At 31.0% G+C, this 20479-nt stretch overlaps 1 protein-coding gene across 2 annotated transcripts in view; it reads right to left on the bottom strand.

Annotated features, from left to right (window-relative positions):
* Positions 1 to 3936: 3936 nt before the first annotated feature.
* The window catches only part of LOC132708807 (PDZ domain-containing protein 4), a 221205-nt gene continuing 204662 nt past the window's right edge, over positions 3937 to 20479 (bottom strand). For both annotated transcript variants that reach the window (XM_060681394.1, XM_060681395.1), the window contains exons 3-8: positions 15139 to 15306; positions 11954 to 12052; positions 11218 to 11897; positions 9542 to 9896; positions 9305 to 9487; positions 3937 to 5140 (exon numbers count right to left, since the gene is read on the bottom strand). In XM_060681394.1, coding sequence (XP_060537377.1) covers positions 4820 to 5140; positions 9305 to 9487; positions 9542 to 9896; positions 11218 to 11897; positions 11954 to 12052; positions 15139 to 15306 — 1806 coding nt within the window. In that variant the 3' untranslated portion in view covers positions 3937 to 4819. The remainder of the gene's footprint in view (positions 5141 to 9304; positions 9488 to 9541; positions 9897 to 11217; positions 11898 to 11953; positions 12053 to 15138; positions 15307 to 20479) is intronic.

The following is a 20479-nucleotide window of genomic DNA, read 5'->3' as shown; positions in this document are numbered from 1 at the left end:
GCGACATCCATGAGTAATCGGGTGAACATAAAAAACATCGATAAGCTGCGCTGAATAAAGCTCTCTTTTTATTATATGTTCTAAACTTTATATTTCCAAAATAGGTGCCGCAATTTAATTCCAAATAATTTTATTGTCCAACACATTATATTAATAATTAAATATTCTATAGCATTGATGACATGCCAAAGAAGCTACAATTCAAGCGTAAAAATTCTCAGTCGCCTCTATTCAGTCAGAGAGGACCTGTTTTGCCGACAAATATGTCATCTTCATTTCAAGAATTAACGAATAAATGATTAAAGTTAGAACAAAACAGCCAATTGAAAACTTAAAAAATAATAAAAATTAAAATTTTGCAAGGTCAAGGCACAAAATAAAATAAACTTTCTGAAACTTTTCGTTAAGTAAATTTAAACAAAACGAAAAGTGGAAGGACCCTTCTCCTTTTTCCCGGGCTTGGGACCGGCAACATTGAAATCGAAGTAGCAGTTCAACTTTAGTGCAGGCGGAGTTATCCTAAAAATAAAATTACACTTTAAATATGCATTTCAAAATTACCATAAGGCAGAGATCGACAATTGATCAAAAACGCCCACTTAGGCCGTCTTCCGCCAGGTGGCGCCGCAAAAAGGAAATCTCTAATATTTACAATGCGATCTACCTAAAAAATAGGGAAATAAGTGAAATTTGTTTTAAAATAAGGGCTGTTAGTTAATTCCTTTCATTACAAACAACAAAAGATATAATAAACATAATGAAAATAAAATTTTCAAATTTTTGAGGGTTTTGGGTCTCCCAGTAAAAAAAACTCAAAACGAAGGATCTGCTTAAATATTTATTTTTGACATTTATATTATACAACTAGATATATCTAGATACTCGGCTTAACATTTTTTTATAAGCAGTAGTAATTGAGATAATAACTAAATTTGGCATAAAATGCTCACAATAATTTAAGTCTTACTTAATGCAAAAACTAGCACAGTTTTGGGTAATATTGATGTCTACTCCAATAAATATATATTTTTTTGCAACCTTTCATACCTTTTAGAAAAAATCTAACTTTATTGTATAATAAATTTACAGTATCACAATTTTTTTTTTTAATTAAAAATGATGCGTTAATATAAATAACTTATTATTTCAAATTGTTTGGGCTAACTGGTACCGAAGTGAAGTCAATAATCCACAAAAAAAAAGAACACACATTCTGAAATAATTTAACGCTCCAGTAAAGCAATAACAACGGACATATATGTACACCCTAAGATAAAACATCACATTTTTGGGTTACTATAGTGGGACAACTATTTTTTATACCATAGTACAGGGTGTTCAAGGAAACTATGTCGTTGGGAGGAAATCTAACATTGTCTACCAAAAATGATGCCTAGCACATATAACAAATAGGGCAGACCTATGCAAAAGAGGTGAGGATGTGGTGAATTACCTATCAATGATATGTCTAAACTTAGGCAAAATCTGCATCCCAGCATATTAAAATAGTGGTTTTAGACTAAGCAATTTTTTTATGATTTTCTTGTGTTGCCTTTATTCCACGATTAAACAACTCCAACAAGCCCCAGACCATTGAAAACCCGGTTACGTTATTATTTATTGAATTTAATTGAATTGAATTGAATAGTAAAAATTGCCTTTAATTACAATATCTCATAAAAAAAATAAAAGAATAAGAATCTGTTAGTTCTGAATGGCAGTTCCCAAAATTTGGGATATAATAATGATAACAGTAAAGATTCTATGAGAATATTAATAAAGTCTCCTTTTTTAATTTTGAGAATATATAGGGTTTTTCATCTTACGCCTTTCAATTTTTGAGGTTAAGTTAAGCGCGAAGTGTACTTCTTTTTAAAAATATTTTCAACGTCCTTTCACTTCCGGTTCAACCGGAAGTTGCTGTCAACTTGCTCACTTCAAATTACTTTTTTTCCCAAACATCTGGACATATTTTGAGAAAATACTGCCTAGCAAATTCTAGAATTACACTAGATACTTTCCGAATCACAAACTGTCTCTTTGAAGTCATTATCAAAAAACGTTAAGAAAGAAAATTAAAAAAGTCGTTTCAAATTTCAGAGGTCAATAATCAACATGGGCTCTGACACTTCGTAAGTACCACATTTATCAGGCGCATTTGACGCATTTAAGGAAAATATGAACACCCCAATATATCATCTAATGACGGTATGATTGATTGACAATTATTATTTTTTTAATGAAATAGGGCATCAAAATGACTTTTTATTATTAATTATTTAAACAGAAAGAAATGAAACTGGTTTTCCCAATTTTCATTGAAACCACTAAAGATATTTTGTTGGATTTTCGTACTTGCTTACAATGCGGAGAAACAGTTTAAAAAGTATTTTTTTACTATTTCTCTCAAAACGAAAATGGTACTCCGCTGCTTTTTAAAAAATAAATTTTATTTTCAAGATTCTAAAAATGTGATTTCTTTTTGAAAGAAACTGTGGCGTACGTAAAAAATATGTAAATTAAATAAAGACAGACACACAATTTATAACATAGAATATTAGAAACCATTATAATTTGTGTGTTAAAGATTCTCCGGAATAGCTCGAAAGCAATTACGTATTTATTATTTATTTTATTATATTAGTTATTACTATTTATTGTACAGGGTGAACCAGAGTTAAACAGTCAAACGTATCAAGTAAAAAAATATATATCCTAACTTGATTTGTTTTCCAGATACAAGGTGTTCACTTTTTTTTAATAAAAAATCGTTTTTTTTTTATTAATTATTTAAAACCTCTGATTATGGTAAAGTTTGACATTTTTATTTACGGCAATAACGTGATTTTTTTAATGCAATTACAAAAAAGAATCTATTCCAGAGGCGTCACAGACCGTAATCTAATTGTTGATGTTGAAATATTACACAAATCGCGAATAAACAACATTTTATTTATTTTAACGTAGTGTTCCATTTTAGTAAAGATTAATTTTTTTTCCTCGATTTTACTTATATTTTTGAAAATCAAAACGCCTTACGAAAAAACTAGAAAAGGCATTTTTTTAAAATGGCTTAATCTAAAAAAATGCTGAATTTTCCTATAAATATCAATTAAATTACCCTCTGTGGCGCCACTGGAATGGACACTTTCATTCTAACCGCTGTATTACAGCAAATTAGCAGGTCAATTTGAATAGAAATCAGATATTGAAAGATGGCTTTTACTTGATGAAAATCGATTTAACAAAATAAATAAGAACTAAAAGTTCAGATTTTCACAAAATTATATATTTTCACATGACAACTGCTTCGACAACACCGTGTCTTTATCAAATGTAATATTTGCAAACTACCTGCTACTATATATACCGAAAAATGACCAGAAAACTATAATTAATGTTGTTGCGAGAATTTAAGTTCAATAAAGGAGGGGTATTCAAATCTAATTGATCGTTAAGCAATACATTTGAATGTCTCATTTTGTTAATATCCATGGGTTCCAATAAATTTAATTTTATACTTTTTGTGGCTGTATGTAAAATAACAAAATTGTCGTCAAAAATGTGTTCTTCTGTGTTTAAGTGTGTAGCATAATTAGAATCTAGACTATTGTTTTTAAACGCTCTTTTATGTTTGTTAATGCGTTTCTTGAAGGATCTATCTGTTTGTCCAATATAAATTATACGACAGGTGTGTACAGGCTCTTTTATGTTCGCATTAACGAACATAAAAGAGCGTTTAGAAACAGTAGTCTAGATTCTTATTATGGTACACACTTAAGCACAGAAAAACATATTTTTGACGACAATTTTGATATTTTACATACAGCCACAAAAAGCAGAAAATTAAATTTATTGGAAGCCATGGAGATTAACAAAATGAGACAGACATTCAAATGTATTGCTTAACGATCAATTAGATTTAAATACCTCTCCTTTATTGAACATAAATTGTCACAACAACATTAATTAACGTTTTTTTTGCAAATATTACATTTGATGAAGACACGGTGTTGTCGAAGCAATTGTCATGTGAAAATATATACTTTCGTGAAAATGTAAACTTTTAGTTCTTATTTATTTTAAAATCAGAAATACAGAATAATTACTAAAAAAAAATGATTTTTTATAAAATCTTTGACTTTCTGTATCTCGAAGATCAGTTTTACCTAAAAAACGATCTTTTGACGGTTTAAAGCTGGGTCACTCTATATATTTATTACGTAGCAATGAAAAACAATTTTGAAGGCGTTTTACATGTAAATTACAAGTTTCACGTCATTGACTGGAAACGCTCAAAAATCCACAAAACATGAAAAGCAGTTTTAATGAAAATGGGGAAAAACCGTTTTTAAAAATTATTTTCAATAGCCTGTTAGACACAGGACGTTGAAAATATTGAATAAATTATATTATTATAGTTACGGACAAGATGTATATATTTTAAGAAAAAATACGCTGGCACTAACTAAAGTTTCGTTCAATCTTACCCCAAATCAGAAAAAAGGGAACAATCAATAACAGAATAATTAACACTTCTTTAAGTGCTAAAAAAAGGCGAAAAATGTTTAGGAATATGACAGAGATAAGTGGAGACTTTTGCTCAGGTTGACCCTAGTACCGTGGCGTTCGCAATCTACAGGCATATCCCATTTTCGCGTAAGTTGCTCAACTGAAACGCAATAAATAAAAAATAAACTTACATAAAACGAAACGGCCGTTACACAGATTCCGAAGAGAACTTAAAACCAAGCCAAGTGTAGGTATTTTTAAGCGAAAAGCTTCCAAGCCTATCGTACACCCACGCCACGCCCCTAAATTAAACGGTCGTCACGGACAGAAGGCCCATCATTTTGCTATTGGAATTCGGCACCTTCGGACCGTGAACGATTACCTCTTGAACCGTAGAAAAGTTATCGTAACCCTCTTTATGCGTCCTACCCTTGGTTTTGTGTTTTTTAACGGTGTTGTCTATGTTGTTTGCCGTTTTCCTCGATGATGTTTTGTCCAAATGTTTCATGGTGTCTTCGGTTACTTCTTCAATGTTGCGCGACGCTAGCAGGATTTCCTGTCGTTGTTTCCTCTCGCGAGATTTCTCCAGATGTTTCTTTCGCTCTTCTTTGGTCCAGTATCTTCCGATCTGGAACGATAAAGCGCACAATCGATAGATATTTATTCGGTTGCGAGCCCAACAAAAAAAAGTCATAAAAAAAGAGAAGACAAGGGTGAACATACAACTTTCACAAATTCATGCAACAAACGCAAAAAAAATAAAGATAAGTAAGTATATAATAATAATATTTAATTAAATAAATAAAAATGTACAATTTAACAACTTAGTGTAATGTAAACATTAAATAAATATTAATAGAAAAAATACTTATATTCAAGGCATACTAACTTGACAGCTATCCTTGAACATAACGCAGATCAATTTAACTATGTTTCCCATCTATTATATAATATGAAAAAAAAATAGCATTCTACCAAAAAAAGTGAGTTAATTTTGTTTTAATGATTTTAATTTCAAAAATTGAACTGAGGCGGCTTTTACTTGATCAAAATCCATTTATCAAAATAAATAAGAACTAAAAGTTCAGATTTTCACGAAATTACATATTTTCACATGACAACTGCTTCTACAACACCGTGTCTTTATCAAATGTAATATTTACAAACTACCTGCTATTATATATACCGAAAAATGACCAGAAAACCTTAATTAATGTTGTTGCGAGAATTTAAGTTCAATAAAGGAGGTGTTTTCAAATCTAATTGATCGTTAAGCAATACATTTGAATGTCTCATTTTGTTAATCTCAATGGCTTCCAATTAATTTAATTTTATACTTTTTGTGGCTGTATGTAAAATAACAAAATTTTCGTCAAAAATGTGTTCTTCTGTGTTTAAGTGTTTAGCATAATTAGAATCTAGACTATTGTGTTAAACGCTCTTTTGTGTTTGTTAATGCGTATCTTGAAGGATCGACCTGTTTGGCCAATATAACAACACAATAAGAAAATTTTCAAAAAACAATAAAACGAAATGTCCAAAATCTCAAAAATCAGGTGTCTACAGGTTGAAATGCGGATCATGTACTAAAATTTATATTGGACAAACAGGTAGATCCTTCAAGAAACGCATTAACGAACATAAAAGAGCGTTTAAAAACAATAGTCTAGGTTCTAATTATGCTACACACTTAAACACAGAAAAACACATTTTTGACGACAATTTTGTAATTTTACATACAGCCCCAAAAAGTAGAAAATTAAATTTATTGGAAGCCATGGAGATTAACAAAACGAGACATTCAAATGTATTGCTTAACGATCAATTCGATTTAAATGCCTCTCCCTTATTGAAATTAAATTGTCACAACATTAATTAACGTTTCATGGTCACATTTCGGTATATACAGTACCAGGTAGTTTGTAAATATTACATTTGATAAAGACTCATTGTTGTCGAAATAATTGTCAGGAATATATATAATTTGGTGAAAATCTGAACTTTTTGTTCTTATTTATTTTAATTTCATTTTATTTTTCAGTTCTAGAGGTAGTGCGTTATAAATTTGTTGACCAGTATAAAAGCAATTTTTTTGTCCAACAGATAAATGCATTTTGTGTAAAGTTAAATTTTCTACAAGTTTAAAGGGTTTTTCATACACGTGAGTTTTTGAATTAGTAATTTATTTTTCATTAAGAACAAAAGGGATGATTTATAATATAATTTTTGTATGTGAAGTATTTGAAATTGAGTAAAAATTAAGTCAGATGGATATCGCAGATTTAACTTAAACATAATTTTCAAATTTTTTTTTGTATTGCGTAAGGGGGCTGAAGAGTTGTGTGATAGGCAGCACCCCAACCATTTATTCCGTAAGATGTATGTGATTGTATCAGTGAAAAATAAGTAGAAAGAAGTAATTGCTTATCAGGTAGTTTAGTAAGTTGCCGGAATAAATACATTAAGGATCGTAACTTTTTTACTAACTGCTGGATATGGAAGTTCCACTCATCTTGTGCCGCCCTAATAAATGCAAAAAACTCCTTTTTCCAACCAGAACGTAAGAGAAAATTTAATATATATAAAACCAAATTATTCTTTTGTACCTATAGCACTCACGAAATTGGATCGTACCTTTATTTCTTTGACAGATTCGGTGGTTTTAATAAATCAATATGAGGTAAATTGCAAAATTTTCAGGTACTGTTATAAAAAAAGAATGTATTGGTTATTGAAAATATTTCAGAAGTTTTTATAGGCAATTTCAAGAAATGTTTATAAATTAGAAACACACTTAATTCCAGAACCAAAATACTGCCTGATAACTTCCGTAGATTTTGACCGAAGTTTTTTAATTTTTGAACACATGTTTAAAAACCAAAGACACAATTTTCTTTTTTGAAATTTTGAAAAACATTTAGTTATCAATTGTTTAAATAACTGCAAAGAATTTAATTAATTTACGAATGGTATATTGTGCAAGTTATAATTGTATTACATATTTTTTTACAATTTTAAATAATATATAGTCACGGCAAGATTTTTATGTTTTGCAATTTGCTATGTAATTATCAGCAAATAAAAACAAATAAAATAAGTTAACAACTGCAAGTTTTTTTTGGCTTTCGGAAGCAAAGTCGTAACAAAAATGGAAACAGTTTTCATTAAATTTACACAGATCAATATTATGAGACCTAAAGAAATTGAATTGATTCACTTCCTTTATACGGAAGCTGGTTATACCTACTTACCTCATCGCACTATTGAAATAAAATTTATTTCATATAAATTATCAGTATTTCGTTGAAACAGATACTCAGAATTATTAAAAAATACATTGTCAGATCAAACTATTGTTTCTTAGGATTAAAATTGCTAGGGATTAAAAATAATGATAAGTTCTATAAACTAAATAAATATTCACTTGGCTGTAGTGCTAGTATGCATAAAATTTCGATTCAAGTCGCAAAATATTATAATAAATACAAACAAATAATTTAATTGAATTAAAAATAAATTGTCATCCGATGCATTCACATCACAACACAATATGGTCTGTGATATAGGTAAAAAATTATTGTATTTCTGTAGAACGGGCTTAATTATAAAGAAATTGTTCTGGCTTTATTTAAAACAATATTAATGTTAATAGTATTTCATATAATAAAAATGCATATTTGCGTTTTTTGTTCATTTCGATGCGTATATTCTAACCCAGATATACACTCGGGTGCAAAAAAGATTGCTGTTGCCGTCAAATGAAAATAATTTGCTTCTACCATAAACAAACCATTAATAGAAAATTTAAAACGGATTCAAAAATATTTGGTTTCAATGTTTATGTTACTCTTAAAAATGAACATAATTATATGAACCGAAAAACAAAGTGTAAAAAATGAATGAATGAAACATTGTGGAAGACGATTGATAGCGTAATAACTTAAAAAAAATTGTAAATATTTTTCAACGTTTTCACTTTTAAATGTAAACATTTAACATTTACAGTTAGTACAATAATCAGGGTTTGATTTATAGACGTTTTTCAATGATCTAGTGTCAAATATTTCAATAAAAAATTTGTTCTTCTGTTTTAACAATGTGATCTGCATGTTAACAACTATTATCTTTCGTATCGGTATCAAATAAGGGAACATACCGTTTTTACGGTAAACCCCAAATATATAACAAAGGCTAACTTTTGACATAAAATTCAAATTGAGCGCATGTGTATTTTTGTCTTTTTTTTTGTATATTGTACAATTAATTTTGTATTATGTAACCTATCCATGAGTCGAGGGTGCTGATGTGCATTAAACGGATTGTTAAATATAAGAAAAAAACGGCTGTTACAAAGAGTGCGAAAATCCATGTCATAAGTGGCGTTTATTATGTATCAAATAAATATTCATAAAAATGCTTTTTATTGTTCTTATTTAATTGCTCCAAATCGATAGATATACCAAAACCACATAAGAATCAAAAAAGTTGTTCTTTTGACAACATATTGTACAACAAAGTCGTTTTTTAAATATTTACTTTTTTATGACCATGAAAGCAGCTATCAGAATACTGAAACGTATATAACATATATTTATTGTTATAATTTTTAAATTTATATATTTTTTGCGTTTCTGGTCTCCTGAGAAGTCATGGAATCGGTTTTTGTAACCGCAGAACGAGCCATTTTAGTTGTTATTATTAAATATGGAAAATAAACGAATTCAAATGAATTATATTGATAAAAACGGGACCTTGAATATGGTATTTTATTCAAACAGCAAAATGGTATTACTTTTAGTTCCGAAATGGTGTCATCTTCGGTTGTAAGTCCGGCTCTTTCTTCTGACAATTTAATCTCCCTGTTTTTCAAAATCCTATTCCTCACGGGCCTCCTCGCTATATATCTTGTACCGTCGGGTCTTCTCTTCACTTTCCATTCCATTTTAGATTCCACCATCGCACTCTCGCTCACCACCTACGACCAAACATTTGTGATATAACCCATAAAAAAAAGCAAAAAAACACGTACGTGTGATCCGGTCACAAACTGATACTGAGTCAAACTCGGCGCCGTGAAACTAGTAGTCGGTTTGGTGGAAAATTCCGGATTTTGATGAACCAACGCCTGTCTAAACAGCTGTTGCTGTAGCAGCATAGTTTGCTGAAGATTCGCCACATTCGTGTACATAGTGTCGGACAAAATGTGGGCGGGACTCAGCCCAGGTTTATGTACTGTAGGCGAGGATGGGCTTGTAATTTTAACGCTTGATTTCGATTTTTTTGTTTTGGAAGCTTGCCTTTTACATGACTCGCAAGTGGTTTTCGTTTCCTTCTCTTTAGCGAGATCATCCTTTTCTTCCAAAGGACAAAGAATCAACGTCGATCTGTGAACAATAATAAAAATAATAAATAACGCAACCGCAACTACGAAAAGCGCCGAAAGGCCACCAAAAACAAGATATATTCATAAATATAATAATAAAATACTTGAATAATGAACAGTTTTAAGGACTAAATAACAATTACTAACTAAAGTTAGCATTTCTGAAAAATAAATCAGGATTTCTGACAAATAAGTCAGAATTTCTGAGTAACGTCAGAGTTTATGGAAAATAACTCAGAATTTCTAGAAAACAAGCCAGAATTTCTGACATAAGCCTCTCGTGCGGGACAGTGCCAATCCAAACATGAGATATACAGGGTGATTCATAGAGAATGGACTATAAGACACGAGGCCATAGAATATTTCATTAAATTAAATTTTTGAGGAATAAGTCACAACTTCTAATTTAAATAAGAATTTTAGGAAATAAGTACGAATTTCTGAAAAATAGATTAGAATTTCTGAGCTACCTCACTATTTATGAACAATAATAGATAAGCTAAATCATAACTTCTGAACTATAAAAATACTCTGATATGTCTTTCTAATTTAAATCAGAAATTCTCGGACATAAGACAGAATTTATGAGCTATGGGACAGTGCCCATCTAGACATCAGATATACAGAGTGATTTATAAAGAATGAAGAATAACTAAAATGGAGACACTAAAATATTATGATTGAGCGCAACATGCCTCATATTATTTACCATTAATTAAGAATGTTTTTATATGTAACAAAATAATAAAAATTGCTTGTTGTCTTTTTATATAACAATTACCAATTTTAAATTTACTTCGAAGTTGCTCAATGTATTATTTAGATAAATCGAATCATATTTTTTCATCTGTCGAATTATGGTTGATACACGTTGAAAATTTGAAAGAATGTTTAATTTTTCATAGAAAAGATACTCTATGTCTTTTTTTTACTTAGTTGCATTTAAAATATAGCGGGTGTTTTTTCCATTTTTTTCGTAAATACAAGATGAAAAGGTATAGCGAGCAATAAAAACCAAATTTTTTAAATAGTAAAAAAAGAAACTTCAAATCAAATGTTGTCATTTCAAACCGACCGAATCTATTAGTTAGTCTTTGAATGTTAAGATAAAACTAAATAATACTTCTTTAGCGTATACCAAATATTGAGAAGTCCAGAAGTTTTAAGCCTGGACTCCATGGTATCCAAAGAAATTCACTTCAAAGGCCAATCCACCAACGAGGGACGTGAAAAATTCTATCTTAGTTGAGAAATCCTGACTTAAACCTATATTTTATTTGGTGACATTTCAGCGCTTTCGGACAGGAAAACGATCGACTTACCTATAGACGTTTTTCTGTTTAGCATCCTGAGTAGCAGCTAATTCAAAAGTAAGAGGATTACTATTGGAAGAACCACCGGTGTTATACGCACTAGAACTATTCTCATGCTCTTCGCCGCTGCTGTTACTCTTAGCTCCTTTGGATTTAGACTTTTTCGATTCTTTACCGTCTCTTATTATTTCCTCCTCTTCGTTGAGGGACTCTTTTTGAGTGGCGGCTACCCACACGTCCTCTTGGTGCACTTTGAGCCATTGCTCTATCATGTTCTCCTCACTCGGTTCGTAGGGACATGAATATATCGGTTCTATTTCACCGTCGATCAAAGAATCTTCGGGTATAGTTTCGTATATATGTTCCGTATCTGACTCAGGCGGCGCTGGAATATGTGGAAATTGGGGTGGTTTTCTCTTATCGGACTTCACCAAGTGGATATTTTGCATACGGTAATCTAGCTGGGAAATTTCCTGGTTGATCGAGTCGATTTTCGACCTGACTAATGAATTTGTCAGGTTGAGTTTGTCGGGAACCAAATGGTTCGGTATTTTTGGCACCGCGTCATTTTTCGAGGAATGTTCGGATTGCTGCTGCACTAATTGCTCAATGATACTGTTTTGATAAGCTGCGTGACGCCCGTTAGGCGATATCGCATCTACAGGTTCCGTATCCAAGTATTCTTCGCTCTGAAAGAAATTGCGAAGTGATGTAGGCATCGATTTCAATTGAATTTAGTGCTCACCCTATTGTAACATCTGCTGACTAGTAAAGTTACAGCTTTTCTATTTTCGGCGAACAGAGATTCGGTTTCCTCTTTATTAGCGACATCCTTTCCGTTAACCTAGAAAAGGAACGGTCCAATTTTAAAATCGTAATAACGAATTTTGTAACACACTAATCTGATCATCAGCAGAAGCTGAAGAGGTTGAAAAGGAGCGTTCTATAGAAGCTGGATAGAAAGGTTTAACAAAAAGGTTTAATAGAACCAGTGGAAGTATTGTTGGAGAATCTTCTGTTGTTGATATGGACGTTGTAAAATATTTGGAGCAGAACAAACGGCTAACCAAGAAATGACTGTGGGAAGACGAGTTACGACGCAGAAGCTGAAGAATCATTTACCAAATCAAATATCAGATCAAAACTACATCCTATGGATCATCGTGTCATCTTGGGTTGAAGTTTTTAAACGGATAGAATAAACTCCATTCATAGGGCATGGCAGAGGGTCTCAAAACACATAATTTTTAATTGTTTTCAACACGGTGATTTCCTGAGAGTGGAAAATGATATTGATTCAGATGATGACTTCACATTAGAAGAATGGCTGAAAGAAAAATGACCAGAAAGATGATAATAATACTCTAGACAATTTTCTTGTTTTGAAAATAAGTTCAATGAATTTATCCACATTGATGATAATTTTGTAAGCCTAGAATATTTGGATGATGATGTCATTATCGATTCTGTGCATTCTTCATTTCATATTGATGAAGATGAAAGACGAAAATTTGTCACGCAATACACCGCAAAATGTTGTTAATCAATAAGCCGAAGAAGAATTACATATTAATGATATTCATTTTTCAAAAATAAAACAAGATGAAATAAAATAATCTTTCTTAAATTATACTTTTCAGAACAGTTGTTAATGTAAATAACATATTGCAAAATATATTTAATGTACCTTCATATATATGTGTTCATAAATGAATTAATAAAAATACCACATCTTTTATATTTATATGAAAATATGATAGAAGAAATTTAACAATTGCTTCGAAAAAACGCCATATCAACAACATTGTTTCGTTGTTCATATACAGGTTGTCAAAATAACTTAACTTAATTCTTCTTAATATTAACAATAACTTTTTGGTCAAAGTAATTGCAGTGGCGCTTCAAATAAAACTATTAAAATAAATTTAATATTATATTTATATTGTTATATTTTGCTTTTCTATACAGGGTGTCTCGGAAATCGACGGTTAAATTAAGGAAGGGTGATTTGGAATGTTTTTATTCAAATTTTCTGCGTAAAAAAAAATATTTTAATTTTTGTATTTTTCAAGTTGATCACAAAAGTTATAAAAAATTGTTTTTGATGTCTGATTTGTAAGGGTGTTTTTTAAAGCTCAAAATTTTTCAAAAACTCGCATAATTACTTTACAAACGAATGAATTTAGGGCAAACAAAAAATCAGTTAACTTTTCTAATGAAAATAACTTGAGGAATTTGTATATATGTATAGGGTCTGAGAATGAGGAACATGGTTTATAAAAAGCAATACCAAAGATTTACAGATTCCTAAAGCACATCTCTCTATAATGTGTTTTTTTAGTAGGAATTTACACTGTTATTGGCTTCAGTAATTTATTTTAGTTTAATTAAAATAAGTTTTTTCGATGCCTTCCTTTTAAACCAAATAGCCCGGTAGAAAATCAAAACTATTGCCAAAAAAAACTATGCAAAACCGTTTAATGCTTTTTAAAATAGTCAACTTGTTTAGTATTCAGTAGGTGTCTTAGAACAAATATAGAATGCTTCCGTACTCAGAATTCAACATTTTTTCACATCATTGATGCCATTTGTGCCATTTTTTTATTATCTTCATTTTCTTATTTCAAAAAAAAAAAACAATGTTTTTTAAATATTTTCGAAATTTTCTACATTTGGTGTACTATACTTTTCCAATTTGTTACTGGTTATATTACTGTTTTGTTTTTCTTCAATTAATTTATTTAAGAGTTTATACTATTTTTTTTTGTTTGACTTATAGGATGTTTTTTTGGTACCATGTATTGTTTGCACCTGAATTCACAATAAATAAGTAAATAAACAAAGTGTTCTTTTTATTGAAAAACACCTTATTTATTAAAGGTATTTCCTAAAATTTAATGATTTAAAATATTTTTTGTAATTTTGAAAAAAAATGCAAAACACAAAGTAATTTTCATATTCTAATTTCACACGTTTTCCATCACCAGATTTTAGTTGGGGGTTTATAGAAACACACAGGAATGAAACATGTCTTAGAATATCGCATTTATTTTGCATAAAATTTTTAATGAATATAACATTCGATTCAAATGAAAAATAAAAAAAATGAAAAAAAGTTTTATTGGATTATTATTTTTCCAAATTACCTGCCTGCTAAGATCCCAATACCCAAAATTTTATAAGTTGACAAGGTAATGATCGATAGTAACGGGTAATTAGATTCAAAAAGAAATTTAAGCCGCAAAAGGGCTTCATTATACAGTGAATAATACTTATTTCATCTCAGAAACATAATAAAATTGTACTGACAACGGCCACAAAAATTTGAAGCCGCGTTTCAAAATTATGAGTCTACTTACAAAGTCCCAATGCATTTCATTCTTAACATTTTTCGGGGGCTATTTAAAATTCCACTTTATGCTATCAGGGCACATTCATTTAAAATTGAAATATGACACAATATTTTTTAAGAGCGAATTAAATTTTAAAAAATGACAACACACTGTCAAGAAAATTTAATGGTATCTAAGTAATTAATAATGATTATGTTAATAAAAGTATCTTCAAATTACAAGAATTGCAGTAAAAAAAGTAAATGCCTGCCCTTAACAATATATATCTTCGACCCAACTAAATCGTCCATTTTCACACTGAAAACTAAGCATACGCTTTTGCCATTTTGCTTAGTCTGTCACGGTCCTTAAACCGAACAGTGTTCTGTCGTATTTTGCGAGAAAGGGAAATGAAATAAACTCTCTAGAGATGCGCCTCTCTGCCGCTAAGATAACAAAAAAGGAAAACGCCTGTGCAGTTCTCGAATATTAGTAGAAGATTTTTCGGATTTGTTGATTTTTCCCTTCAGCACGTAATCAATTCCAAAAGTGAGGGTGGTATGGCATAAAACATGGATTTTTTTACCCTTAATGTTACCTGTAAGATTTGGTCACCCTGCCTAAGTCTTCCATCTCTGTCAGCCACGCTTTGTGGAGCGATATCTCGAATGTACACTTCTGTACAAGTGTCCACTTCAGATCCGGAACTGTAACAAACGGTAAGTCCCAGCTTTTCGTCGCTACTACATTTTCTTAAAGTTACTTCCTGCAACAAAACGTTTTCACAATCAATTTGAATCCGACCCATTGTTACGTATGCGGCGATACATCAAACATAAAAAACTTTGAGCCGCAGCAAAAATTCAACGCTTGTTTCCGATTTTCGAACACTTTAGCGACGAAGAGAACTAACGGAAGGTTGGGCGGAGTGACAGAAATGTTACAATAGAGAAAAAATGGTTAGTTAGTTTAATGAAAAATTTTCACCAGGCCACAGGTAGCAGTATTATATACTTAAAATACACATGTTCTTACTTAATTGCGTACATCTTTTATTCCTTCAAAATTTTTGTGCTAACTAAATCAGTAGGTAAAGAATACCAAAACACTGGTTTATTTTTTTTATTTCTACATAATAACCCCACATATGTTATCATGTTATACAAATGAGAAAAATGATCTGCATATGCGATTAAACTGACACCTGTGATGTTGTGACGTATTTAATATAATCGGTACATATTTTGGTTTTCATAAAAGCACGCTGTCATTAATCATTAAATAACTATGGAAACCTGAACATTAATCAAGTAAAAGCTACTTCACACTACACTAAGAAAAAACAACATAAAATAATATTAATAATAATAATACATTCATTGCTGTGAAAAATATACACACACACACACACACTACACTACAAAGTACAAATTTTAAGGCAAACAAAAGGCCTAATAAAACGGAGACATAAAGCAAAGTAATACACTGTTCAAGCCTCAATTTGTTGTAAACAAATTTACCCAAAGAACAAGAAAAAAATGGATCAAATAAACAAAATTAAATATGTTACGCAGATTCGTAGGACAAAGAAATTGAAATATAAGAGTTCTCAATTTTTATGTGCTGTACTCTCTGTATGTCAATTGGCATGTTTTTAATTACATTTTTTATGAAATTTATAACACTGTAACTTAAAGTATGAGTAACATTTTTCTGCTCTGACTTTTGCTTTTATTTGGTTCCACAAATGCTTTATGGGGTTAAACATGGAATGATATGGAGGAAGATGTAAAGCAGTAGCCTGTTCAGTCAAATTATTGCATACTTACTGTTTTTTAATTGCATATGAATTTAGAACTTAGAAAAGTTCCGCTTTTTTGTAACTGAATTCAAAACAAATATAATTTTCTAACAAATATTCTGGAATTTCAGTTTTTGAACTTGATCAGGTTGGTGCTTTGGGTAGCAGAACAACACTGTTTTTTAAAAGATTGTTTTGAAATTAATTTTCAAATAGTTCGGCACTTGTATCCTCATGATAATCAGAGCGAGAATCCGTAATATTCTTTGCATTCTTTATTTGAAGACACTTTCGTCTGACAATGTTGAGTGGAGTCAATCCATCCTTTGGAGACAGTGACGTGTATATCGAACCTTGTTATGGATCTGTTATCTAATCTATATCTTTTAAGTTCTTCAAGGTAATTAAATCTCCAAGTGCTTTGGTGGGATAATGTTCTTTACTGGGTTGAAAATACGGTTGTACAGAACTACTTGTATTACTTTTTTACTTCTGGATTCCTCCCGCGTTGGTTTTGAGCTTGACCGAAAAAGTTTCAGTCAAGCTCTGAAGAAGCCAACAGGATGATTGGCGAAACGTCAACAAGTTGGACTCAGCAAAAACAGACGCAGGAGGAATCCAGAAGTTTTGTAAAAAATAGTATTACAGTAGCCTGTGGAAGTTTCTTTGAAAAAGAAAAAAAGAACAACTTGTAGTATTTTTGAAAAAATCTATGATAACTTACGTGACTTATTTCACCACTTTTAAAAATAGGACAAACTCTTGATTCCTTCCCATATCGATGATAAATTCCAGAAAAAAACGCTTGACTAAATGTCACTAATAAAGGTTTGGGGAAAGCACTAACACAATTATTAACCAAGGTCACATTTTCGGTAAATGGATAGAAATTAATGGCACCCGAGTTCAAATCTGCATTCTTGAAATAATTTGCAAGAGCTTCAAAGATGGTTTGAGGATTGTCAAGAGTATTGTCGTTATAAACCATGGTACCAGAGATTCTGGTTGAGCATTAGGGACGCTTTGCTGTATTCTTCAAGGTATGCTTCATAAGCAGGTTTGAGCTGTGATTTTATTTTTTTATCTTTTTTGCTTCCTGTTTTATATTTTTTGTCAACTCGGACATATACCAGGATATTTGCGGGTGTAATTTCTCATTGAACTTCTGCAACACTTCTTTAATATTGTGGATTTGATCTAAAAAATCCTAACTGGTGTTTAGGAAGTTAATCATATAATGCTTTGCATTTCTGAAATTGTAACTGAAAATGTCAAAAAACCTCAATTTTTCAAATTTTGTGCAAATAGCTCAATTATTAAAAAAATGAAATTGTAACTTTGACAGCCTAGCCAGCCAGTGTACCATAGAAAGTTAACTTCTTTTTGGCAAACAGAACACTCATTTCCGCTTCCAAGATCTGCAACACTCTGTATAAAGGCAGTTTTAAAATTTTAGAGCAGCGGTTAAATAGAGGACGCTCCCTGCTACCGTTAATCGGGTTGCTATTGAGATGCAAATGAAAACTTCTATTTAAAAACACATTATGAGAGTATCCGAGCCGGTGACAGGGGAATTAAGCCCATAAAGGGGGCATTTATGATAAAATTTCGGGGTTCGGCAAAAAATTTATGCCGCACTTTGGCAAGAGGAAGATTGGGCGGATGATTCTGTTAAACTTTTTCCGGTTTGCGAAGGGAAGGCCTATCGTGCGTGAACGTTCGGTGATTCAAACTTTACGTGTGACAACTTGTTTTTTTGTTTGCGTTGGGACCGATGTCAGACCGACACTCCATTTTGCCAAAGCTTAATGATATGTGTTTTTTTCTGACGAGTTTTTTTTTTTAATCTACAACTTCCCGATTCGATTCCTACCCCTTTTGCGGACGAAAACGGATTAATTCACCCCACGTGGGGGCAAATTTTCAGCTTTTATTAAGCAGAAAAACGAGACGATTCACAACGAACGTTTTAATAATCGGAAATGGTGAAATTGATAACGCAACGGTGGTATACTTCGACCAGAAATATAGTGTTTATTACCTCAAAACCCTGCCTAAAAGACCCTAACAAGCGGGATATGAGTATATTTTCAATCTTTTTCGCCGAACAAATCTTGAAAGATATACATAAAAAACATAGTACAAAGTAACAATTTATTACGTTATATTTCATTACAATTCTACATAGTATCATTATTAATATACAAAATATTACATATAATAATAATAAAGTATCAGTCACTTAAAAAACCGTCACTATTGCTAGTTCAATGATCAACTCCGCCATTAATCGTTCTCGATAAACATTTTCTTCTTTTATTACTCGTTTTTCACAGCACAAAGCTGGGTGCTGAAATTATAGCTCCCTCTTGCCGAGTTGCGTTTATGGTACTATCACTACAGTTTGGCGCAGTGTTATTTCTTCTGATATGCGCTTTCACCTAGGACAAAATCATCTCAATCGGGTTAAATATATAATAATACGGGCGAAATCCTAAGATTTCATGTCCGTTTTGTTGTGCTATGGAATCGATTTTGTAGTCTTTATTAAAATGTTTAATTTTTAATAATTCCAGAACTTATTTTTTCGTGTAGCTCTCTTCAAAATATAAATCACTGTCGCAGAGAAATTCTTTAATTTCTTCTTTATTTGAAGAAGTATTTGGAATTTTTCTAATTTGGACTGAATGATACGAGGCATTATATAACAGTATTTGGCGATAGTTTTGGCAACAGTTTATTTTCAAACCAGAACTCAAATATTTCCGCGGTCATGTTTTCATGGTAATCAACAATGGAATCTTTGACGTTTCTGACAGACAAAAATAAGGCATTTTCCACCCAACCATTTTAGGACCCAACATGAAGAATTATTATGGGTATTCCATGTGAAGGCGGCACGTTTAGTACACACTTCTTACTGTTACCACACCATCCTTTTTTTACTGTGTCGTTTTCGTCTAAATACACTATTGGTCTATTTTACTCTCAAAATCTTTCAATTGCATTTAAATAATACACCCTCCATCACCAGACCTTAATCCGTGTGATTTTTATCTGAGGGGATACATTTTGAACAGTTTTAGGTTTTAAATTTTCATGATGTTTTTGCAATTTCCATTATTATTGCGAATTACTACACCTTTTATTAGAATTTAAGCTTTTTTTTCATTTTAATTAGAGTTTTTATTTGCTTTCTTTATTTAGCCACATCTACTTTCTTTTTACTTGAAAATTTTGCTTCTATTATTAAGTTAAAAGGAAAATTGCAACACCAAAGTTATTATACAAGAAAATGATTGGAAAGACTGCATTTTTTCGAAAATAATTTAACTTTAACACCAAGTTCTTTAAGCTTAGAAACATGGAAGTTTTTTAATGTCAGTAAAGGTGATCACAATCATAACTTCATCATTTGAGGTCTCACATATGAAACTTTTGGTACATTCTCAAATTCAGTCCACTTAATATAGAATATATAAACATGTAACAAAAAAAAATAGAATAAAATGCAAATTTAAAAAATACAAACAAATCAAAGGCAAAATTGGTAAATACAATGCTTTGTCTTTCAATGTAGTTTCCACAATATTTAGATATTTGTTCCTTATATCTGATACCAGAAAAACATCTGATGTTAAATTTTCAACAAATAAAAACAAGTTATAATAACTAACTGACACTGTCAATTTGGATTTCATAATATTTTACATCAAAAAGGGGAAATAAGGATTTAGTAAAATGCGAATTTAGAAAATATCAAGGACTGTAGTTTCCACAATATTTACATATCTGATGCCAGCTCTAAAACAAATAAAAATAAGGTATAATAAGTATACAAGTCCTTCTAAGCAACTTTAAAATTGTATAAGTATGAAAAGTTATATCAATCTGCAAACAATCCAATACGTATGCAATATTGACAGTTTGTCGTTTCACCGCCTTGTTGCAGAGGACGCTTTATAACACCTCGCAGCTAATTTGATTGATAGAATTGACATAATTTATTGTAAAACTAAACTTTATTTGCATTTTTACATTGGATTTTGTATTTTTATGTGCCGTTCAATTTGAGAGTGAATTTAAATAGGCATGGAGTATTTTTACTTGAACTAAGGCAAAAATACATTTAAAAAAT

Source organism: Cylas formicarius, unplaced genomic scaffold (assembly GCF_029955315.1).
Source record: "Cylas formicarius isolate icCylForm1 unplaced genomic scaffold, icCylForm1.1 PGA_scaffold_12__32_contigs__length_19106922, whole genome shotgun sequence".
NCBI classification, from domain to species: domain Eukaryota; kingdom Metazoa; phylum Arthropoda; class Insecta; order Coleoptera; family Brentidae; genus Cylas; species Cylas formicarius.
The sequence above is the reverse complement of the archived record's forward strand: the minus strand, read 5'-3'. Positions and strand labels throughout refer to the sequence as shown.